A 25747-nucleotide genomic window follows, 5' to 3' on the forward strand; every position below is an offset into this window, starting at 1 on the left:
TCTTCTGTGTATAAGGAAATACCACGTGTGCTCTTCTCACCGCCATTGTTTGCAAGGATCAGATAGCCTGGTATGAAGGCATCTCATGGTTTAGAAAGTACTGTATGAATATGTACGATATTAAAAATGCAACACTAAACATTTGTACTCACTTTCTGAATATTATACTTACATATATATACCTTCTGCTTTGGTCTTATATCGAACAGTTTTGTAAGACTTGCCATAACTCATCTCCACATGGTAAAAATTGCTGACTTTGAAGATATAACTTAGGAGTAATATCTGCAAAATGTATTTGCAGTGTTTTGAATGAAATGGAATATAAATCAGAAATGCTGACACTAAAATGTTTTGACTTTGTTTTTATGTAAACTTTTTTCTCTTACCACATTTCTAGGGAAGTTCACCACCTGTTAACTTCCTCACGTCAATGATTTTTTTTTTTTAACAGTGAAGGGATTTTCACCTTTACATTTTTAAAATTTATCAATTTAAATAGACTCAACAAAGATCTAAATAGAAGTTTTTAAAGTCAGTGCAAAAAAGAATGTTGAAGTAGTATACAGAAGAAAGTTCATGCATGTCCCATGACTTTTTTCTTGCCGTATGTTAAAGTTTTAGGATTTAAAAGAGTGTTAACTACACATGGGAAAAAAATTTACTGGTTCATTTTGCTGCTTTCAAAATAATTGCTGATGAATCTCACCATTAACGTAGTTATTGAATGACAGTATCTGTGCTAGAATAATAGAGAAGTTGATATTTTTGCAACAGAACTGTTAGCCTTTTGTGTAAATATATTGAGAAAATGTCAGAGGATTTATGGTGAAATTGAGAAAGCAGTAATAGATAATGTATTACTAGCCAAAATGAAGACTCAGTATAAATGCTGAAGCTAAAGGGAGTTAGGTAGGGCTTGACTGCTTGCTAACGTGGTAACCTAGGGCATGTCATTTAACTTCTCGAACTTGTTTCCTTTTCTGTAAGATAGGGCTCATTGGATTACTCTGAGAATTAATTTGTATAATTCATAGTTGAAAGTTTAGCTTACAGGAGACATGCCATAAATGATAGCTCATTATTCCTTAGGTATTTATCAAGGTCAAAAAATAGAAGACAGGTTTTTTATGTGAGAGAAGGTTCTAACAGCGTCTAAAGAGTTGTATATACCAACCTGCCAATGCAGAATACGCAGGAGACTCAGGTTCGATCCTGGGTTGGGAAGATTCCCCTGGATTAGGAAATGGCAACCCACTCCAGTATTCTTGCCTGGAAAATCACATGGACATAGGAGCCTAGCGAGCTACAGTCCATGGGGTCGCAAAGAGTCAGACACGACTGAGCACACACATTCATTCTTGATAAAGCAATAGTTTGGGGGAAATGGAAGACTTTAATTTACAAGGAACTTTGTGTTTTCAGAAATTTCTGTGAATTTTGAAATTACGTATTTTTTAGTATAGTCAGTTTCTGTCCACATACTGCAAATCGTGGTATATAATTCATGACTTCATATTGGAGTGAGGAAAATTTAATAGTTAGAAGATGTAAGGATACTTGAGAAGCTTTCCAAAAGCGAGGATGCAGAAGAGGAGTTAAGAGTCTCCACGAGGAAGATCTACTGGAAGGGAGTTACTTTACACATACTCAGGAGTGCAGGTTGTTCTTGCCATGCCAGGTTAGGGGGACCTTTATAATTGCAAGTATCATGGAACAGACTTGGAGGTTTGTTTTATTTTTAAGTGTGGCTTGTCTTAATGCCACCATTTTCTTTCCTTTTTTTTTAAGAACTTAATTTTATATGTTGGTGAGGAAGTGGGATTTAATATTCAGAAACTGCCTTTATCTCTAAGGCATCCAGTCCGTGTAGTAGTCACTCCTTCCTCTAGCAAATACAATGTAGTTAACATTTCTGTATGACAAGCTACCGAGCCCCCACTGGTGACCGTGAAAGAAATATTATGATATTCATGATAGTTCTAATCAGTGCTGAGTTAAATAATTCATTAAGCATCATGGTTTAAGATATATCTGAATAAGTCTCATATTTTTCTTATAAATGGAAAGCAGTACCTCAAATGTCCCAAATTGTCATAAACTCGGTTATTTTTACTTTTGAATGCATTATATATTTCTTGTGTGTGCATGCTCAGCGTGTCTGACTCTTTGTGACCCCATGGACTGTAGTGCTCCAGGCTCCTCTGTTCATGGGATTTTCCAGACAAGAATACTGGAGCCAGTTGCCATTTCCTCCTCCAGGGGATCTTCCCGACCCAAGGACTGAACCCTTGTCTCTTGCATCTTATGCATCTACAGGAGGATTCTTCACCACTGCGCCACCTGAGCAGCCCATGTATTTCTGTAGCATATTTTATTCCAACTAATTTGTCTTATTATTGATCAACTGTAATATTAGTTTAACTAAAACAGTGTTGGCTGGGATATGACACTTAGGAGGCCTGGAAATGGCTAAAAGCATGATTATTGGTTTAATTTTTCTTCTTTTTTTAAAAAAAATTTCCTATAAACTTTTGTAGGGTGTGTGGTTTGTATTTTTCTTCTTATTATTCTACATACTGTCACATGCTAAGCTAGCTGGAAGCCAGATTTTAATTTTATTTGGAAGCCTAGCATGAAAGGATAATCTAATTTTTGTTGCTTTGGGAATTTGATATTAAATTTATGTTTGAAGAATTTCCCTTGTCATTTGTTTAAAAAAACTTAGAAGTTTTTTCAGCTACAGTAGTGATGCCCTCATATTTTAAACTAGAAACAGAGATGCAAAGTGTGTTTGTATGTTTGTATATGAAATCTAAACAAGATATTAAAGCATTAAATTTAGTCATCAACTTTATTTAAAAGAATTGCAGAAAAGCAGTGTTACCCTGGAAACACATGTCATCGCTCTGCTGTAGTGTATTCGTGTGAATGACCTAGAATGTAATACAGAAAAGCCTTACTGGCCTCTTCTAGTCAAGTGGCTTTCTGTATCTACCTAGCACAGCAACTCGCTGGAGGGGCCTTACCCTGACTTCCTCTCACAGGCCTGTAATACTCCAGGATAGCAGAGCCCCCCACAACCTGTACGTTGTGCATCTCCCCACCTCTGCTGCTCACCTGCTGGCTCTCCGTCTAGTCCAGACTTTGGTGGGGCCTAGTCCCCTTTCCTTTTCTCCAGTATAGTGGCCTCTCGTTGCTTTGCTTTTCTCCCTGCAGACTTCACTGTTCACACTCTCCCCAGGCCCTCAGCTCCCTTTCCCTCTTGGTTTTTCTCCCTGTTTGACCTATACATATCCAGCCGTGGTTCCAGCCTGGCACCTGCCTTTTCCCTCCCTCCCCATTTGTGGATCGCTCAGGGTTGTCAGAGAAAGTCGTGGACTCGGGCTGCTAGATAATATTACTAGTCAAAGGTTTCTGACCTCAGACAAGAGTAATACTCAGGGATCTTTTTACTTCTCCCTGGCCAGCTCCTTTCCTTAAAGGAACTATAAAAATACTCATTGGATTCCCCAGCTGTGCTTAACGGATAACATTGCTTCCCCTCCTCACCATAGAGAATTTCTTCAGTTTCTTGTCTTTGGAATATATCTGTCCCATCGTCTTTACCTTCTGCTTAGTGTAAGAGGAAAACAGTTCAAGATTAACCTTTAGCTGAAGTACTTTGGCCACCTGATGCTGGGAAATATTGAGGGAAAGAGGAGAAGGGGACAATAGAGGATGAGATGGTTGGATGGGATCGCTGACTCAATGGACAAGAGTCTGAGCAAACTCCAGGAGATAGTGAAGAACAGGGAAGCCTGGCATGCTGCAGTCCATGGGGTTGTGGAGTCGCTCATGACTTAATGACTGAACAATAGCAGCTATCCTTGTGTTTCATTCCCTACCAGATCTTTCTGTCCATTATGCCCTTACATGTTAAATTCTCCCTAGCCCCTTTCCTGACCACCCTCACACCAGCTCAGTCCCTCCCATCATAAAACAACATAAGCCTTCACCTGGTTTCTCTCACTGGGAACCCCTGTGTTCATTCCTTTTGGGCTCTCCACACCCCTGTCATGTGCCTTTCGCTCTCTCTCTGTTGGAATCACTCAAAAGCTGTGACCACCGATGACTTCTTAAATTGTCCAGTCCACTGTCCTCTTTTCCTAACACATCTCTGTTGAAGCTTTGGCTTTATTGTCCACACCGTCCTGAAATGTTTCCCCTCTGGCTTTTGGGGTATCCAGCTCTCTTCATTCTCTGCTGTTTCTCTCTGATCATTTCTTGTTATTTCCCCACCAGCCTTTCTCTGCCCTCTCCATGGTTCTGATTTGTCCTGCTTCTCATCAAGTCCTGTACACTCTCTATATTTCCACAGCCTCCACTGTGTACTGTCTATTCTCTGTAAAGAGAGACGTCCAAAAATCCTGGAGCCTGGCCCTCCCTGCGGAGCTCCAGGAGTGGGCCTCACCTGCCTGTTGGTCTTTTCACCTGCACATCTCAAAGAAATCTAAGTTTACTGAAAACTACTCTTTCCCTAAAACCTGTTGTTCCTCCGGTATTCCCCATTTTTATTAATAGTATTTTTTTTCACCTACTTGTTGAAGCATCAGTACATGATCTCTGATTCTTCCCTCCTGCTTAACAAACTTTCAGTCAGTTCAGTCACTCAGTCATGTCCGACTCTCTGCGACCCCATGAACTGCAGCACGCCAGGCCTCCCTGTCCATCACCAACTCCCGGAGCTTACCCAAACTCACGTGGATTGAGTCAGTGATACCATCCAACCATCTCATCCTCTGTCGTCCCCCTCTCCTGCCCTCAATCTTTCCCAGCATCAGGGTCTTTTCCAATGAGTCAGCTCTTCACATCAGGTGGCCAAAGTATTGGAGTTTCAGCTTCAACATCAGTCCTTCCAATGAACACCCAGAACCGATCTCCTTTAGGATAGACTGGTTGGATCCCAACCATCTCATCCTCTATTGTCCCTTTCTCCTCTTTCCCTCTCAAGAGTCTTCTCCCGCACCACAGTTCAAAAGTATCAATTCTTGGGCACTCAGCTTTCTTTATAGTCCAACTCTCACGTCCATACAAGACCACTGGAAAAACCATAGCCTTGACTAGATGGACCTTTGTTGGCAAATTAATGTCTCTGCTTTTTAATATGCTATCTAGGTTGGTCTTAACTTTCCTTCCAAGGAGTAAGCATCTTTTAATTTCATGGCTGCAATCACTATCTGCAGTGATTTTGGAGCCCAAAAAAATAAACTCAGCAACTGTTTCCACTGTTTCCCCATCTGTTTGCCATGAAGTGATGGGACTGGATGCCATGATCTTAGTTTTCAAAAGCATGTTGAGCTTTAAGCCAACTTTTTCCCTCTCCTCTTTCACTTTCATCAACAGGCTCTTTAGTTCTTCTTCGCTTTCTGCCATAACGGTGATGTCATCTGCATATTTGAGGTTATTGATATTTCTCCCGGCAATCTTTTTTTTTTTTTTTTTTGGAGGCTAATTACTTTACAATATTGTATTGGTTTTGCCATACATTGACATGAATCCGCCACGGGTGTACATGTGTTCCCCATCCTGAACCCCTCTCCTACCTCCCGCCCCATCCCATCCCTCTGGGTCATCCCAGTGCACCAGCCCCGAGCACCCGGTATCATGCATCGAACCTGGACTGGCGATCCGTTTCACATACGATAATATACATGTTTCAATGCCATTCTCCCAAACCATCTCCCAGCAGTCTTGATTCCAGCTTGTGCTTCATCCAGCCCAGCATTTCTCATGATGTCCTCTGCATAGAAGTTAAATAAGCAGGGTGACAATATGCAGCCTTGACGGACTCCTTTTCCTATTTGGAATCAGTCTGTTGTTCCATGTCCAGTTCTAACTGTTGCTTCCTGACCTGCATACAGGTTTCTCAAGAGGCAGGTCAGGTAATCTGGTATTCCCATCTCTCAGAATTTTCCACAGTTTATTGTGATCCACACAGTCAAAGGCTTTGGCAGTCAATAAAGCAGAAATAGATGTTTTTCTGGAACTCTCTTGCTTTTTCGATGATCCAGCAGATGTTGGCAATTTGATCTCTGGTTCCTCTGCCTTTTCTAAAACCAGCTTGAACATCTGGAAGTTCATGGTACACATATTGCTGAAGCCTGGCTTGGAGAAATTTGAGCCTTACTTAACTAGAATGTGAGATGAGTGCAGTTCTTTGGAATTGCCTTTCTTTGGGATTGGAATGAAAACTGACCTTTTCCAGTCCCGTGGCCACTGATGAGTTTTCCAAATTTGCTGACATATTGAGTGCAGCACTTTCACAGCATCGTCAAATCTTTTAGGATTTGAAATAGCTCAAATGGAATTCCATCACCTCCACTAACCTTATTCTGCCTCAAAAGTTCCATCTCTCTTCTACCACCACTGCCTTAGTGCAAGCCTTATTAGCTTTCATGGGGTTTCTCTCATACTTGACTTGCCTCCTTACTCCAAATTATTTTTGTCTGATACTTATTTAGTAATATTGATCAATCACTGAATAAATGCCACACACCCTGCTTGACTTTGAGCTTCTAGTGATGAACAGAAATCAGCATAGTCCTGGCTTTTACAGAGGTTACTGTGATGGGTAACAGCAGTATGAATATCACCACGCCGAGAGTGTGCATTTTGTAAGAATGGAACCCAGGTCTCTGAGGCCGTCTAACAAAGGAAATGACCTATCCTAAAAGGCAGGGAAGGCTTCCTTGAAACGATGTAGTTGACCTGAGACCAATTGGAGAGGGTTTTCCAGCAGTGTTTCAGATGCGCACAGAGCCCTGGGTGGGAGGAGTGCAGGAGGCAGGGCCAGACCCTGGAGTTTGTTCTCATCCTGCAAAGAATGGGACTCAACTGGAGGACCTTCGGGGGTGGGTGGAGGAAGGGTGGGCGGGCCTGGGGAGTGTGATCATCTGATGGAGGGCAAGATTCTGGTTGCCAGCTGGAGTGTGGATCTGAGGGTGACTTGGGGGGCCAGCGCTGGGCCACAGTCAGACGTCTCTCTAAACACCAGTAACTCCCTCTCCTCAAATTGTCTGGTCAGGCTAAAATAAAGTCTACACTACTTAGATCAGCACACTAGGCCCTTCCTCATGTCCACCTGTTACGCCTGACCTCCTGGTTCCAGCTTCTTGACCTTTGCGCTTCCCTTTTTCCTACCTGGGCTGTCCTTTCCATCCCCTGAGAGGGAAGTTTTCTTTGCCAGCAGGAGCTGCTCAGGCACCACATCTCCTGCAGAGCCTTTCCTCACCTCCAGAAGAAAACAGAACCTCACTCCTCACCCCAGGAAGAAATCAAAAACAAAAAAAAATGCATTGTTTCTCCTCGGTTCCTGTTGGCTCTGATTCTTTGGTATTATAACCATTTGTTTCTTCCAGAACCCAAATAAGTTTCTAGTCGTCTGGATCATATCATTCATCTCTGTTATCATTTCTTGCCTGGTATAGTGCTTGGTGCCTATAAATATTGAGTAAGTGTTCCATTTTTCTGTTGTGACCACTTTGCTTGTACCAGTCGTCAGGTCAGTTAAACATTTATTGACCGTATATCTATGCCACGTGTGTGGGAGATTAACACACATGCCACAGACCCTGCCTTTGGTCCGTTTTCGTCCTGGTAACAGTGCTCCCTTTTCTTTCATTAATTTACATTTAAAATTTTTCTTGATGGCAATTTTGTGTTCATTGTACAGGTAGAGAGAGAAACATTATTTATCAAAAACACTGTTTACTGGAACTGCAGTATCTCTTTTTTGAAATCTTAAAGTTAGAAGTGGATTGCACAATCCCACCTAAATTGCAGACTGCTCTGGTGAATTAAGTTAACTTCAAGCTCCTTGGCGAGGGGGGATTCCAGTTGTGCCTGTCCAGGTGCAAGTCCCAGTTCCTGGGGGGCCCTCCTTGGTTCTTAGATGTAGGGACAGAACTTGAAATGTTTTTTCCCCTGGAGTTGCTCTTTGGGAGAGAGTCACAAATTGACCTGATCTTTTTTTTCTTTCCAGATAACAGCAAAAGTTTCTATCATTTTTGTTACTCTTCAGTACAATGTTACCCTCCCTGCCACAGGTAGGTGTTTTCTTTTGGAATTTTCTTGTTAAGTAGAAGAGTTCATCTGGGCAGATTTGGAAATTTCTGTGAACGCTAGGTTCTTCATTATCTTCACAGATCTCATTCATGATGAGAATGAATATTATTCTTGATGATTTTGTCATAATGCAAGATCTGATGTTTTGGGTTGACCTCACCCTGTATGAAAATCAGTTTTTATGTGTTTAATGTTTACTGTGTACTTTTGTAAGTGGACTTGAAATTCCATGGAAGAACAGGGTTTTTGTGGGTTTTTTTTTTTTTTTGTCCTTCTTTTCCCTCTGATCTTTTCATAAGAAATATCCTAAGAATAGATATTTTGCATTTGTCTGAAGTGTCGTTGTTGAGTCAAGGTTTCTAAAGGCCCAATGTTCAGGTTCAGTTTTTTTGACTTATGAGTTCTGTTTGGGAACTGTAATAACAACCCTCTTAAGCCCATTTTGGAGAAGGCAATGGCACCCCACTCCAGTACTCTTGCCTGGAAAATCCCATGGATGGAGGAGCCTGGTGGGCTGCAGTCCATGGGGTCACTAGGAGTCCGACTCGACTGAGCGGCTTCACTTTCACTTTTCACTTTCATGCATTGGAGAAGGAAATGGCAGCCCACTCCAGTGTTCTTGCCTGGAGAATCCCAGGGACAGGAAGCCTGGTGGGCTGCCATCTATGGGGTCGCACAGAGTTGACGCGACTTAGCAGCAGCAGCAGCAGCAAGCCCATTTTATCGTTGCTTATTGGTTGTGCTCTACCATTCTATCAGTTATTTTGATGAGAGAGTGACAGTAAGCTCTAAGAGATATCTTGGGAATAGCATCCAAACTACATTTTTAGGTTTTATTTCAAAAATTTTTTCTAGATTATGCTAGGTGAGAATCAAGTTGTTATTGAAAATTGATTATAGTTGAATATAGGAATGTAATTAATTAGCATGGATGAGGGGTGGGATATTCACTTAACAAGATAACATGTTCAGGCAGTAAATTTGTCCCCAGTCTCTCTATTTAGAATGTAAGATAAATTACACAACATGGAGTTGGGTTTTTGTTCAGTTTTATCATTTTGTAAATATTTGGTTTAGTAATTTAGATATCAGATTACTGAAAACCACAGAGTTGTTTAGAAATTTGAGTATGCCAGAGAAGAACAAAGCTCTTTTATCAACTCACAAGTATTTGCTTAAGTCTTGTTCTGGAAAATTAGCAGTTTTAAAGACTGAAAACAACTGCAGCAGTTGCTTCTGTCTCCCCTGCTTAGAGTTCAAAACTAAATCAAATCAAAGTCAGCTTTTCTATCAGAATCATAAATATGGTATCTAGTTTGAAAAATAGAGTTAGAAAGTTGAAAGTTTCAAAAGTTCCATGAAAACACAGGCAAATGGGCTAAGTATAACTTACTTTAATATAACTGAAATATAACCTGCTCTACCCCTGGGATATCCAGGGGTCTGAATGTGGCCTCCCCCACCCCGTGTTCTGATCTTTAATGGCTGTAACTAACCTGTGTCAAGTCTTTGTAAGTAATTTCTGAAACTTTAGACTTATAGGTAATCTCAGTTTACATTGCTGCTAAGACTCAAGGTGTCCAAAAGCATATTCCGTGATGTTTCTATAAACTTATTTATTAGATTAGTCTTCTTTTGTTTGTTTCCATAACTGTGTTGTACTTAGTGCTGTTTTTATAATCTTATGTATATTTTTGTGTGTGTGTGTGTCCTGTTGTTTTGGCCTTCAGAAGAACAAGCTACTGAATCAGCGTTCCTTTATTACTATGGTATCAAAGATTTGGCTACAGTTTTCTTCTACATGCTAGTGGCGATAATTATTCATGCCATAATTCAAGAATATGTGTTGGATGTAAGTATACAATCTTAGAAATCTATACTTTGTAACATACTAGCTCTCCATACCATTATAGTTATGTTAAATACATTTTTATAATCCTAAATTAACAATTGTTTTTATTTTTAGAAAATTAACAGGCGAATGCATTTCTCCAAAACGAAACACAGCAAGTTTAATGAATCTGGTCAGCTTAGTGCATTCTACCTGTTTTCTTGTATTTGGGGCACATTCATTCTCGTATCTGTAAGTATGTACTATGCTTAAATTCTCATCTCTCAGAGTATTTAATTATGTACTCAGAACAGGAAATGATGTCCTATTTTTAGCATTCATAAGCAAACCCTGAACCTTAGAAAAATTCCTCTTCTGTTGTTGTTCTTATCTAGGATTAGGAGTTCTGCTGTTGAACTAGTATAAATCAGGTTTCATCAGTAAGCCTCTATTTAAGTTTTTATACAGCAAAAATTGCCAACTATGTTCAGTGTTCCAGAAAGCCTTACTCAGTTTTAGTCGATCTGAATGTTGTCTTCATATCTTGTAGTCATTTGCAAGTGGCTCTGTATTAGCAGAAAGGGTGAGTTATCAGTGATACTTTCACAAGGTTGCATGTATACTAGAGATGAATAAATAGGCCAAGTGAATTTTCCAGGGTATGACACAGTTGGAGACAGACCAAAACTCAGCTTTTCAAGTCCATTGCTTGTTTCATTGTAAACTGCTGCTTTAGTGATACTTTATAGATGAATATAAAATTCAGCTTAAAATCTATCTTATATACTCAGAAAAATTTTTTTATTATTGATGTACACAAATTCTGTCTTACACAGTTTTAAAAAAACAAATGTGTTTAAAACCTCAATAGGTATTAAGGGTAAGTTGCTTCAGTTTTTTCTATATATACATATGTGATAATTCTCACTAAACAGATCTGCTTATCTAAGAAAAAGACATGGTTATTATGTGGACATGCATGCATGCATGCATGCTAAGTTACTTCAGTCATGTCTGACTCTTGCGACCCCATGGAGTGCAGCCCGCCAGGCACCTCCGTCCATGGGATTCTCCAGGCAAGAATACTGGAGTGGGCTGCTGTTTCCTTCTCCTTCTGCGGACATCATCTTATAAAACTTGGCAGCACCTTGCTCCTCTGTCTCCTGTCAGGTGCCCCCTCTTTTGGAACCCTTTCTTTGATTACCCCGAGAAAAAATTCATTCTTGATGACTGTTATGTGCCATTCCTGTTTTTTGGTTGTGTTTGCATATGTTTCTTTTTTACTCTCCTGGATTGAAAGAATTTCAAAAGCCAGGAAGTATGTCTTTTTGAACTTCACATCACTCATTGATTTTCACGTCACTAAAGTAAGCAGTTCGACTGAATGAAAAATAACTAAAACATCTAAAATGTTTGACTTCCGTGGACCCTTTGGAACTTGAAATGGAGAGTTGTAAATGTGCAAGAAATGAAAATACTGTCTTATTTTCTAAGGAATTTACATGCTCATTAGGCTAATTTTTGTATCTTCTCTCTTAGGAAAACTACATCTCAGACCCGACTATTTTGTGGAGGGCTTATCCCCATAACCTGATGACGTAAGTCATTTTTAGTAGACTTTTCTCACTTAAGGGCCATGGTCATGTCTTTAAGCAGGATTTGTTTGTTACTCTCTTTTAAGACCTGAGGCAAATTCATACAATAAGTATGTCTTTGGCAATCACACTGCTATAAGAACAAAAAACTGCTCTGTGCTTTTATTATGCATATAGTCTTTTCAGTATGTCTGTTACCTAAAGAAAACTGATTTTTTTTTTTTTTTAAATTAGCTGATTTTAATGGTAATCCTAATTTAGTCCTCTGTCTTCTTTTCCCTCATCTTTTCTCCTCATTCCTGCTCGATCGTCTACACACTTTTGCTCCTTTTCTTTACCCTAGTCTCTTTTCTTCCATTTCTTCTCTCTTACACTATAAGCTTGAGGATAGAGACTCACTTTTTTGGCCCCCAAGGTTTCTGTACAGTGTGCTATAAGAAGCTCAGGGGTCGCCAAGTCAGCTAGCTAAGTTACTCATTCTTCAAGCCCAGTTCTAAAACGTCTGTTCCATGTTTTCCTTGCTCCTTTAGCCTATGTGGGCTTCTGCTTTCCAGACTTTTTCATTTTGTTGTGCAGTATTTTATGTTTATACATTGTCTTGGCTGCTCTGTAACTGTCTCATTTATGTAAGTCAGTCTTATGTTGTGCCCATGCCCACCAAGACTGTATGTAATTGACAGCAGAAGGAATTGTCTCTGTTCATATCCTTTGCTGTGCCAGCTGTAGGGGCTTATCATCTAGGCAGTAGTCAGTGGATGCATTGTGATGGGAGAATTGGAGAAAAAGATACGAAGAGAGTAACATGACCTACAGTATTACCATATTCTGCTGAGCCATTCTAACTTTTAAAAAATGTATTAATTCAATGAACTTTTGTAGAATGGGGATATAAACATCATATTATGTGGGACTGTATTTTCTCCCCTTCTCTGTCCTCCTTCCCCTCTCTCCCTACAGAATTATTCAGATAGGCTTTGTGTTTTCCACTTTAGACCTCTGGAGGAGATGGGGAGGGAATGCAGAAAGAGGAGGTCTAGAGGGGTGTGGCGTGAAGAGACTGTGGACTTTAGATTGATGAGAATGTGTCTCCTGGGAGCCCTTCCGTGCCTTATTCCTCTCTTGAATCCGAGTTTGCTTCCATTTATTAGGGGTTCTCAAGTGTCTCAACCAGGTAGAGTTACCATGTTTCCCTAAGGAAAAATCCAGAGGTTGTAAGTGGGATTGTCTCAGTTTCCAGTGCTGGTGAATCTGTGCACCTTCACTTCTTCACCATCTTTTTGCCCTTCCTACTTCCCTTTCGAGGAACCCTTACAGATGTGTGATTTGATTCCCTCAGAGACATGTTCCGCATATTTTCAGTAGCTAACAGGCACACTCATCAGTACTCACTCACTCATAGGCAAGGGGCTCTGTTTCCTCGTAGCTTGCTTGGTTGCTCCCAGGGTTCTGTGGATCATGTCTTTGCTTCTGCTATTTAGTCCAGAAGAACTGACTGATGGTGGGGAGACCCTGGGGGTCAGGGGAAGGGGGCTACTGCAGAGTAAAGTACAGGAAGTATTGTAAGGGGACCTGAAATGGTAACACAAAGGTAGCTACTTAGCATGTCCTGATTTCCAGTGTTTGTTTTTACTTTATTCTTTAAAGATGTTGTGCTTTAAACGATATGTTCTACTTTTTTGTGTTAAACAGATTTCAGATGAAGTTTTTCTACATATCACAGTTGGCATACTGGTTTCATGCTTTTCCTGAACTCTACTTCCAGAAAACCAAAAAAGTAAGCAGGGGTTTTGTAATTTTTAGATTTGTCTTGTCATTTTTGCCTTTTTTTGAAAAGTTGTTTTAAAATTAAATATTTCCTCACATCTCTAGCCTCCCTTTCCCCTCTCCCATCCCCCCACTATTCTCTCACCTCCTCTTTTTCCACACAGACTAAATGTCTTTAAGTATTTATTTATTGCAGAAACTTTTATTTGGTTCAACTTAAGAGGGGGGGATCTTACATTTGACATGCTAATTTCTCGTTTTAAAATTGTATTAGTGGTAATTTAAAATAAAATTTAAACAAATCTTGCAATGTAAAATGTAGTATTCAATTTGTGTTACGGATACGCTTAGCAGTTTCACAAGTGAGACCAAATGGATTAATTAGATTATTCTGCAACTAATGGTACTGTGTATAAGTCCCAGAGAAAAATTCAATATTGAGAAAAGTAAACCAGAGTTAAATATTCACCTTGAATCTTTCCCTAATGAAATAGGTAGGAAAGATGTTCATTTGTCTTGTTTGAACAGTAACTCAGCTACTAGAGCATTGCAGTAGCCTCCTGTGTAGTTTTACCCTCGGTACCTCTGAAGTCAGTCTTACCTGATGTCACAGAGTAAACTTTCGTTCCTTTATGTAACTCTTTCTCTTCTAAAAACTGTACTAGGTCCTTTTTGCTCTAAATTAAAATCAAGCTGCTCACCTGTGTTCCCAGGTTCTTCCCATCTGTGCCCCTGGCCCCTGGCCCCTTTTTCTTGCCTTTTTGTACCTCATTCAGTTTTAACATTCTCTAATTTTATAATCCCAGCACATAGTTCTTTTCTCTGGGATACCTTTTCTAATAAATTAATCAAGCACTTTTATTCTCCTTTGGGGAGAGATTGTTTTTAAAATCCCCGTATATGAACTGACATGTTGGTGGGGGGGTGGGGGGGGTGGAGGGGTGGCGGGTGATGGATAAAAAGAAAGTCATGAGTTAAAGCCATAGTTGGGAGACAGGTACATGGGGATTCATTATGCTCTCTGTGGGTTGTGTGTATTTTACATTTTTCCACATTTAAAACATTGGTTTTAAAATCCCCTTACTTTGAGAAGCTTTTCTAAAACAGAAATGTAACCACCCATCCAGTGACCATTTTACCTCTGCCTTCTTAAAAGCCACAGACACTTCTTTCTATATGGACTCGGGGTAGTTAATTCATGAATATAAGTGCTTGATTTTATTGCTGTGTTGTGTCTGTGGTTTTTGTGTCCTGTGTGTCGGTCATCATTGATGACCATGTAAAGTACCATCCATGTAAAGTAGAATGGTTTTCTAGTTCAGTTGATTATAAGAATTAGGATGAAGATCCATAAAACCTTTGACTTAGAACTGTCTTAAGATAAAGTTCGCTTTCTTGGTCACACTAGCCATGTTGCAAATGCTCATTGGCCACAAATGGTTTCATAGTCTGCCATTTTGGATCAGAGACAGAACCTAGCCCTCATTGCAGAAAGTTCTGTGGAGCACTGCTGAGACCGTCATAGTCCTTGATGTCTCAGTACCATGGTTCAGATGTTTGGATCTTTCCTCATGTACTTTTGTACTTATGGATGTTTTAACCTCTGGGTTTCATTATGAGTTCATATGTCTATATATTATTCATTGACCATGTAAATAGAGCAGGACATTTCTAAGTTGTTCATTTTAGTTCTCAAAGCTCTTTTCTTATCAATTCCTGCCAGATGGCATTTCTCCAAAAATGCAATCTAATTTTTATGGAATAATTTGCATAACTTAGAACTTAACTGAAACTATTTTTAACACCTACATATGACAGTCGAAAGTAACTGTTGCAAGTAATTAACATAATTTGAAAGTAACAGCTGCATATGTGTTCAACGGTTTCTTAAAATTTACTCTATAAGAATTATTTTTGGAAGAACTCTTCACTGGAAAAAAATTAGTACAGTGGTTATTTTGACCCAGTCCTACAGAGAAATGGAAAAAGGAACACAGTAGCAATTCAAGAGGTGTGTTAGTCACAAATAACTCAGTTTCTTTTAAGAAGGATATTTTAATTGCATGTAATATGTATGTTTCAATATAAACAGTCCTCTCTTTTGTCCATAAGAGGATTCAAAATGTAATTTCTTAGCCAACTTGAGTATAAGAATTTTCAGGAAAGTGTGGATGGAATATCCAAATGTTTTATTTCTGATATTCAAATTATTTGGTTTAATTATCCATATTGTATATGATATAAAATATATTAAATTCTTAAAAAGCTTTTTGCCCACTCCTTCCTGAGGGTTACGGTCACACTTTTCATGTGCGACTTGTTAATATCTGTCCTTCATCACAGGAGCTTCCTTGACTTATTTAAATCAGTTTTTCCAGAGTACATCCTTACTCTGTCTTATTGATTCCTCCACTAACCTTGTGTAAGCATTTAGAAATGACATTGGTTGAGTTTTCTCAGGTTATGTATCTTAACCCATTTATTTGTTGTTTAAAATAAAGTAATCAATACAGATCTCTGTAGTATGAGAGCTTTGAAAAAATTTACATATGAGATGACTACATTTTTGGTTTAGGGGAAAATCTTTGCCTTATATTTGGGCATATATGCGATATTCAGTTTAAACTAAAGTTCATATTTTAGTACTGTGTAAAGAAAAACATTTCCTTATAAAAATAGAAATTTACTAAAGTACACAGCTGACCTTTTTAGTAAAAGATGTTGGAATAACAACCAAATATGTCACCTGAAGTTATTTATAATTTTAGCATATGTTTTGATTTAAGTGTACTGTGTTTATTAGGTATTCCATGAAAAAGGAGACTTATCAGAATTTTAAGTCATTATTCTATGACTTTGTCCTTATATAAACTACTTGAATATTAGCATTAAGCATATATAAGGATTTGGCAACTGCTCAGTTTCATTACATATTTTTTCCATTCAGGTATAAGAAAGTTTGTAAATAAACAAAACCTCATTTCTGACTTGTGGTAAAAAGAGTTTATTTACATAACAAAATCATAGGGTGGTGAGTCTTGAAAAACCAAAATAGCTTTTTCTCATCCACATTTGCATTCATCTAGACTCTAGATTCTAGAACAGTTACGAGCCACCCTTGGATGGCGTGCTAACTCCCTAACTGAAATCTGTGATGTGGCCAGTTAACTGATACCGTGAACTGCCTCTAAGAGTGCCGACATCTTTTCTCACTGATCTTTCCACCCAGCCTTCTCTTTTCTCACTGATCCCCACACCCCAGGGAAACATGTAAGCCCCAGAGACTGTGGTGCTGGGTAAGGTCTTTATTGTGGGCCACAGGCATGTAAGCCCCAGAAGGGCTGTAACCCTATGAGGATTGAAGAATGTCAGAGGAAGTCTGGTCTCATTTTAAAAATCATGCTACATCACACCTGTCACCTTATTGTTAATAGGGGAATACCTTTAATCTGCACTCTGCACCACTCCTTGCAGTAGACCCCTCCCTGTCACTCATTTATTTTGACACTTTTGTCTGGTTCAGCTTTGAATGTGCAAACATTGCTTTAGAGACACTGGCCAGTTTATAGAAGGCTCAAGTTTCTATTACTTAGAAAAAGATTTCTTGGCACTTTGTCCTTTTGGAAAAGCTCTTGCTAAGGATTTATAGTTGTGGAGATGGGACCTTTGGTGGTATTTTACTCACCATGATTGACTCAGTTGATTGCTATCAGAAAGGCAGGGCTGAGATGCAAAGTTGAACTTGAATTTAGGGAAGAAGCTCTTGGCTTTTCTTTAACTAAGAGCAAGCGAAACCTTGCCTCACATAATTAGGTTGAGATTTAAGGAGAAAAAATAAATGGAATGACTTTTTGAAATATAGTATGTTTGTAATTTATAGTAGTGTTTTTAGATTTGTCTAATAGGAAGAAAGATAGGCAGCTTATGTTCTCTACTAAATGGTGTATTTTTAAAACCTATTTGTGTTTCTTCTTTTAAAAAAAAAAAAAATCTTTTTTTTCTTTAATCTTTCCAAGCAGTTACACTGCTATAGTTTTTCCATCAGTTATTTCAGCAAATTAGTTTTTTACATTGATTTACACAAATGGTTATGTAATAAAATGAGTTTAGTGTCCAATCAGCAATTTTTAAACTTTTTAAAAAGCTTTTATTATAAGTATCAAAGGGTCCTCTTGGTGGTGTTTTCCCCTCAGAAATTTGGAACATTGTTTAGCATACATCTGAAGGAATATGGCATTGTTTCATGTATGTAGTCACTTACATGCCACCTCACTGCAACTTAGAATGTATTTAAAATTGTAGTGAGGAACTTCCCTGGCAGTCCAGTGGTTATTAAGACTTCCAATGGAGAGGGTGCAGGTTTGATCCCTGGTTGGGAAGCCACATGCCTTGCAGCTGAAAAACCAAATGGTCCACATCAAAAAAAAAAAACTTTAGAAACAATAAAATAAAAATAAAATTATCGTGAAAGTTAAAGTGTTTTATTGACTATCTAAAATCATTTTGTACAGTGCCAATGATATATACACCACACTTTCAGAAATACAACTACCATGTATTTAGTGACACCTCTGTTTCCATAGGGTGTCAAATTGCAATTATAACACTACAGCTGAGCTGGTCCAAAATGATTTTAAGAGAGTAAAGAGACTTCCTTGTGGTTGAACTTTGCCATGTTATCACAACACCTTTCTTTCTCACTCATTTAGTTTAGTAAGGAAAAATACTTCATTGGAAGTTTGAAAATTATGTGGAGAAAATTGTCAGCCAGCCTTAGTTCTTTCTCCAGTTGGAAGCTCCACTATACACTTAGTATTGTGTCTTGGGAATTTTCCCCGAGAGTTCCACAGTGTAGGACTCGATATAGTTTTGTTCAACTGTCGTACGTTCTCTAACACTTGATCTTTGTACCATTCTTACTGGAAAAGACGTTTCAGTTTCAAAACTACACTTAAAAACTCTACTCTTTCTCGGAAGATTTGGTGAAGTAACTGTATTTGAATTGTAGGGGCTGAAAGAGAAGAGATCTGCGTTCAGCTCTCCTGTATGCCAGAGACAAGTTAGTGAGGTTCCAGGCAAATGGTGCTCAGTTTGCTGACATCAACCATATTGTAATCATTTTAATTAGAGCTGCAGTACATGAATAGTACTAGCCAGGCTAGTAGAACCATATATGTGGTAAACTGCCAAAAACAGAGTAGAAATGAGCGGTACAGTCATTTCCTAAATTAACAAGTGTTTATAGGGCCTGCTGTTCATTTTTTGCAAACATTTTTGACTGTAACCTAAGGTGAAAAACTAGAGAGTTTACATTATAATTCTGTGTGTGTGTGTACTACTGCTGCTGCTGCTGCTAAGTCGCTTCAGTCGTGTCCGACTCTCTGCAACCCCATAGACGGCAGCCCACCAGGCTCCCCCGTCCCTGGGATTCTCAAGGCAAGAACACTGGAGTGGGTTGCCATTTCCTTCTCCAATGCATGAAAGTGAAAAGTGAAAGTGAAATCGCTCAGTCGTGTCCGACTCTTCGCGACCCCATGGACTGTACAGGCCCCTCCATCCATGGGATTTTCCAGGCAAGAGTACGGAGTGGGGTGCCATTGCCTTCTGTGTGTGTGTGTACAGGTGTGTGTAAAATCTGGAATAAAACTCTGGTGAAACAATATAATATGCTGTACACTCTTGCATTTTTAAAATTATATTTCATATTTCAAAAGATGTTAGGATGACCCCCAAATTAATTTTATGAATCACTTGACTTAAACATCTTTGAAAACCACTATTTCTAAGATAACCAAGTCATTAAGAACTAGGGGGGGCGGGGGTGGAAAGGAAAAGCAAAAGTGAAATCTGAAAACCTGACTTATAGGGTTATTAAGAGGATAAAGAATATACAATTAGATGGTATCCTAAGTGAGAAGATAAATTTTAACCTTTGGTTTTAATGACTTGACTGACAGTGAAATGAAAGGGACTAAAAAATGTGAATACTATTTGGGTAAACAAAAGAATCTCTCCTGGTATAAACATAGTGGTTTTAATATTAGAAGGACATTATGGTTATTAAGATTGTGTCATTTAATATTGTTTATTATAAAAAGAACCACTCAGTACTAAAAGGGATTTGGAGTGCATCTGATTCAAGCAAACCCAGGTGTTATTCACATTTCCAGATGAGTAGATGAAGCCAAGAGAGGGTAAAGGACTGTGGCCAGTTGGAGTGGGTGCCGGGCAGAGTGGTCTTCAGGTCTTCTGTGACAGTACATTTTCACACTACTTCTCCAAACAGAACTACTTCCCCCAGTTTTAACCTGTTGCGCAATTTTCTGTTTACAGGAAGATATTCCTCGTCAGCTCGTCTACATCGGCCTTTACCTCTTTCACATTGCTGGAGCTTATCTTTTAAAGTGAGTTGGAATTTTTCTTGGGTGTGCTTAGGGACTGGGCAGATAGTATGCTACTCTGTCTTAATTCATAATTAATCTTTTCATTTTAAATGTGTTCTTTTAACAGCTTGAATCATCTAGGACTTGTGCTTTTGGTGCTACACTATTTTGTCGAGTTTCTTTTTCACATTTCCCGCCTATTTTACTTTAGTGACGAAAAGTATCAGAAAGGGTGAGTCTTTCAACCATTCTGTTTCTTGTGTAATTAAAGTCTGTGCCTATGTTGCAAAGGACCATGCTATTGCCAAGGTCCATGCTATTGTCAATTATGTTGCTTTATAAGCTACTTTAAATAAAATGACACTTTTTAACAATTGAAGTTGGTATTTTGTTCTCTAAAATAGTCTTTCTTAGCTTGAAAGATAGTATATTGGAACTCATAGTTTTGAAGGTTGAGGGTTTACTCATACATATGAGAACTCAAAGTTCTCATACAACTTTTCCTATCTTGTTTAGTGCACATTGTTCTTTTGGAGAAGGAATAATGAGGAAAAGTGAACTTTCAGAAGAAATTGAAATAGTCGATTATAGAACCTTAAAGAGACAAAAATGTTTTGATGGGAAAATTAAACTTGGACAGCATGGAAGTAATATGTATTGTAAAGAGCCTTGGGGGGAGAAAAAGTGAAACGAGGACTCTCATGAGAATTGAATACATGGCCTTTGTTTTTATTCAGCCTTTTCCAAAATTGTTCTATATACCAGGAGTTCTGAGAATCACTAATAGTTGTTATACGCATACACAGAAAATCAGCTAAATGAAAAAAAAAGCAAAGTATTTCTTTAACTGAACTTCTAGAACCTGAAATATGCTCATATATTATACAATCTCCAAGAATGTGATATAATATGAAGCATTCCCCTAGCATTTTATTTCAGAATCCTTTTTGCAGAACTGTAAGAAATGCTGTTTTAATATGCATTTACTTAACAGGAATCTGATTTCTACTAGAATCTTATCTTTGCAATTTTGTGAATCTGACTTTGACATTTTTTTCACAGATTTTCTCTGTGGGCAGTTCTGTTTGTTTTGGGAAGACTTCTGACTTTAATTCTCTCAGTACTCACTGTTGGCTTTGGCCTAGCAAGAGCAGAGAACCAGAAGCTGGATTTCAGTACTGGAAACTTCAATGTGTTAGCTGTTAGGTAGGGTTGATTTAACACTTTTCTCACCTTGCCCTGCAGTGTAGTATGTATTATCAATTTAAAATATGAATTGTCTAAAATCTAAAGGTATAATTATGAGAGGTAGGGGAAAATACTCATTTGATTTCATTTCATACCTATTGCAATTTCATGTATAAATTAAAGTATCAATACTAAAGTGTTTAGATACAAATAAACTTACAAAATAGAGACTCACAGACTTAGAAAAGGAACTTATGGTTACCAGGGGGAGGGGATAATTAGGGAGTTGGGGATGGACATGTGCACTCTGCTGTATTTTAAATGGATAACCAACAAGGGCCTACTGTATAGCACAGGGAACTCTGCTCAATGTTCTGTGCTAGCCTGGAGTGGGAGAAGGATTTGAGGGAGAATGGATGCCTGTATATGCATGACTGGGTCCCTTTTCTGTTCACCTGAAACTACCACATGTTAATTGGCTATACCCCAATAAAAAATAAAAAGTTTAAAGTTTGAAAAAAAAATTACTACAGCATTTATTTAATTTCTGGGGTTACTTATTGTGCTCAATCACTTTAGGCATGTCCAACTCTTTTGACCCTGTAGACTGTAGCCAGCCAGGCTCCTCTGTCCATGGCATTCTCCAGGCAAGAATACTGGAGTGAGTTGCCATGCCCTCCTCCAAGGGATCTTCCCAACCCAGGGATCAAACCTGAGTCTCTTGCATCTCCTTCATTGGCAGGTGGATTCTTTACCACTAAGCCACCTGGGGTTAATTATTAGTGGGGTAATTATTCATTAATATAATCCTTATCAATATAGTGGGAATTTAGCACTAAGTTAATACCGTCAAAGCAAGAGAGACTACGTTATTCAATGGCATTGCTTGGGTACACGTTAATTTTCTGTTTATTTCTTTGTATTCTCAGAATTGCTGTTCTGGCATCCATTTGCATTACCCAAGCGTTCATGATGTGGAAGTTCATTAATTTTCAGCTTCGAAGGTGGAGAGAACATTCTACTTTTCAGGCACCAGCTGTGAAGAAGAAGCCACCAGTGACTAAAGGCAGGTCTTCTAGAAAAGGAACAGGTTTGTACTCAGTAAACAGTGAAAAACCTGAAGTAGAAAACACTTTTTTTTTTCGTGTTTTGGGGTCTTATTTATAATCTTACTAAGATTTAAAATCTTAAAAAGAAGAGTTAATTCTGCTGCTAAGTCACTTCAGTCGTGTCTGACTCTGTGTGACCCCATAGACGGCCCACCAGGCTCCCCCGTCCCTGGGATTCTCCAGGCAAGAACATGGAGTGGGTTGTCATTTCCTTCTCCAGTGCATGAAAGTGAAAAGTGAAAGTGAAGTCGCTCAGTCGTGTCCTACTCCCAGTGACCCCATGGACTGCAGCCCACCAGGCTCCTCCGTCCACGGGATTTTCCAGGCAAGAGTACTGGAGTGGGGTGCCATTGCTTTCTCAGAGAGTTAATTCTACTTACTAGCAAAATTAGAAAGAAAATCATTTTCCCCATCTTACAGTTTGGTGGTTCCCTCAAATCAGTTATTCCCCTCAAAAGCCATCCACTAAAGTTCTCTCTCACAAGTTCTGCAGACTTGGTGACTTTGAGCCCCTCTAGACCAGTGTGTACATGGGCAGTTTTAATGAGTGAGTATCCTGAAGAGTGATAGTACTTTCAGACATCTTACTCATATTTAAAAAACAAGACCTTTCAGCTCCTTTCCATCTGCCCTTTAGTCCCAAGAGGAACAGCTCTTTTATAATTCCTGATTGTTTGGCCCTTAATCTTTGACTTTGCATCTCACCTTGTTTCTCCTTCTGGCTTTTGATTGAAAATGCATTGACAGTGGAATAATTTTTCAACTTGTAGTATTATAGTTGGAACTATAAGACGAGACATTGTTTTAAAATCTTTGTCATAAACAGTGGTGGTTTGCTCCTTTTGTGTCTTTATATCTGATAGTTTATGTCCTCCAATCTTGTCCTTATTCAGGTTTGTATCAGCAACTCTTAACCCTTTGTATGTCATATGAATTTTAGTGCATCTTGGTCAGTTTCCACACATACACAAATATCTTCACTGGGGTATTGGGTTGATATTACATTGACTCCATAGATCACCTGAGGGAGAATTGAGTATTTCAACCCATGAGCGTGTGTGTGTGAACATCCAGTCTTTCCCCTTTAAGTATGGTGTTACCTGTCCATGTGTGTGTGCGCGCACACACTTCAGTTGTGTCCGACTCTTGGTGACCCTACAGACTGTAGCCCACCAGACTCTTTTGTCCATGGGAATCTCCAAGCAAGAATACTAGAGTGGGTTGCCATGCCCTCCTCTGGGGGATCTTCGCAACCCAGGGATCGAACCCATGCCTCTTATGTCGCCTGCATTGGCAGATGAATTCTTTGCCACTAGTACTAACTGGGAAGTCCCGAACATGCTGTATACCTCCCACTTATATAGAGTATCTCTGATTTCTCTCAGTAATGTTTTTTAATAACTGCTTTATTGGAATATAATTCATACACGAGAAGTTGACCTTTTAAAGTGTACATTTCAGTAGTTCTTAAGTATATTCACAAAATTGTGCATACCACTGCCTAATTCCAGAAGATTTGTATCATCCAGAAAAAACCTCATGCCCACTAGCAGTCATTTTCCATTCCCTCCTTTCCTCTGCCCCTAGCAACCTCTTACCTGTTCTCTGTCTATAGATTAGCCTTTTCTGGACATTTTTTTTTTTTTCACATAGCACGTGTTTATTTTTTTTTTCTTTTTAATAACTTTATTGAGATTAAATTGACATACCATATAATTCACTGATTTAAAGTATACAGTTCAGTGGCTTTTAGTAAATTCACAGAATTGTGCATGTATCACCACTATAAATTTTAGAACATTATTGGTGGTGGTGGTGGTCTAGTTACTAAGTCATGTCCAACTCTTGTGACCACATGGAAAGTAGCCCACCAGGCTCCTCTGTCCATGGGATCTCTCAGGCAAGAATACTGGAGTGGGTTGCCGTTTTCTTCTCCAGGGGATCTTCCTGACCTAGGGACTGAACCAGGGTCTCCTGCATTGCAGGCAGATTCTTCACCGACCCAAAAAACTTTGAACTTTTAGTTTCCACTTCTCAGTACTCTTAAGTCTTCCAGCTCTCAGATCAGATCAGATCAGTCGCTCAGTCGTGTCCGACTCTTTGTGACCCCATGAATTGCAGCACGTCAGGCCTCCCTGTCCATCACCAACTCCCAGAGTTCACTGAGACTCATGTCCATAGAGTCAGTGATGCCATCCAGCCATCTCATCCTCTGGCGTCCCCTTCTCCTCTTGCCCCCAATCCCTCCCAGCATCAGAGTCTTTTCCAATGAGTCAACTCTTCACAGGAGATGGCCAAAGTATTGGAGTTTCAGCTTTAGCATCATTCCTTCCAAAGAAATCCCAGGGCTGATCTCCTTCAGAATGGACTGGTTGGATCTCCTTGCAGTCCAAGGGACTCTCAAGAGTCTTCTCCAACACCACAGTTCAAAAGCATCAATTCTTCAGCACTCAGCCTTCTTCAAAGTCCAACTCTCAACATCCATACATGACCACAGGAAAAACCATAGCCTTGACTAGACGAACCTTTGTTGGCAAAGTAATGTCTCTGCTTTTGAATATGCTATCTAGGTTGGTCATAACGTTCCTTCCAAGGAGTAAGCGTCTTTTAATTTCATGGCTGAAGTCACCATCTGTAGTGATTTTGGAGCCCAGAAAAATAAAGTCTGACACTGTTTACACTGTTTCCCCATCTATTTCCCATTAAGTGGTGGGACCGGATGCCATGATCTTTGTTTTCTGAATGTTGAGCTTTAAGCCAACTTTTTCACTCTCCACTTTCACCTTCATCAAGAGGCTTTTTAGTTCCTCTTCACTTTCTGCCATAAGGGTGGTGTCATCTGCATATCTGAGGTTATTGATATTTCTCCCAGCAATCTTGATTCCAGCTTGTGCTTCTTCCAGTCCAGCGTTTCTCATGATGTACTCTGCATAGAAGTTAAATAAGCAGGGTGACAATATACAGCCTTGACGAACTCCTTTTCCTATTTGGAACCAGTCTGTTGTTCCATGTCCAGTTCTAACTGTTGCTTCCTGACCTGCATACAAATTTCTCAAGAGGCAGATCATGTGGTCTGGTATTCCCATCTCTTTCTAGACAACCACTGATTTTCAGAAAATGTCTCTACAAAGTTGCCTATTATGTACACTTTATAAAAATGGAATTATAGAACATGTGATCCTTTGTGACTGACTTCTTTCATTTAGCAAATGTTTTCAAGATTCATTCATGTTGTAGTATGTCCCAGTACTTTATTCTTTTTTATGGCTGAATAATATTCCATTGTATGGATATACCACTTTTACTTATGAGTTGATGAGCACTTTTAAACTAATATGTATGATACTGCTATGCACACTCATGTACAAGCTTTTGTAGCACATGTTTAAAATTTATATATATCATACATGCATGTGTCAATAGTTCATTCCTTTCCATGGCCAAATAATAAACGAGTGTATGAAGATACAGTGTTATGTTTATCCGTAAATTGATGACTATTGGGGTTGTTTCCATGTTGGGGCTACTATGACTGCTGTTAATATTCATGGACATATTTTTGTTTGAACACCTGGTTTTTGCTGTTTGGGATACATACCTAGGAGTGGAATTGCTGGGTCATATCATATAAAAATAACTATATTTAACGCTTGGGAGAACGGCTAAACTGTTTTCTGAAGTATAACGTTGTATTAATACATTCATCGTTTCACATGTTGATATCCAGTTGTCTCTGCACCATTTGTAAAAAAACTAGTTTTCATTTAATTG

At 39.0% G+C, this 25747-nt stretch overlaps 1 protein-coding gene across 3 annotated transcripts in view; it reads left to right on the forward strand.

Moving 5' to 3' along the window:
• Window positions 1–25747, forward strand: part of TRAM1 (translocation associated membrane protein 1) — a 33839-nt gene that overhangs the window by 2346 nt on the left and 5746 nt on the right. The window contains exons 2-10 of one of the 3 annotated variants that reach the window (XM_025265264.3): window positions 8024–8087; window positions 9837–9958; window positions 10073–10189; window positions 11477–11535; window positions 13222–13306; window positions 19630–19700; window positions 19807–19911; window positions 20742–20885; window positions 21797–21957. In XM_025265264.3, coding sequence (XP_025121049.1) covers window positions 8024–8087; window positions 9837–9958; window positions 10073–10189; window positions 11477–11535; window positions 13222–13306; window positions 19630–19700; window positions 19807–19911; window positions 20742–20885; window positions 21797–21957 — 928 coding nt within the window. The remainder of the gene's footprint in view (window positions 1–8023; window positions 8088–9836; window positions 9959–10072; window positions 10190–11476; window positions 11536–13221; window positions 13307–19629; window positions 19701–19806; window positions 19912–20741; window positions 20886–21796; window positions 21958–25747) is intronic. The other 2 variants (XM_025265265.3, XM_025265266.3) reach the window with 2 other exon arrangements.

The sequence above is a fragment of the Bubalus bubalis genome, chromosome 15 (genome assembly GCF_019923935.1).
Source record: "Bubalus bubalis isolate 160015118507 breed Murrah chromosome 15, NDDB_SH_1, whole genome shotgun sequence".
NCBI classification, from domain to species: Eukaryota; Metazoa; Chordata; class Mammalia; order Artiodactyla; family Bovidae; genus Bubalus; species Bubalus bubalis.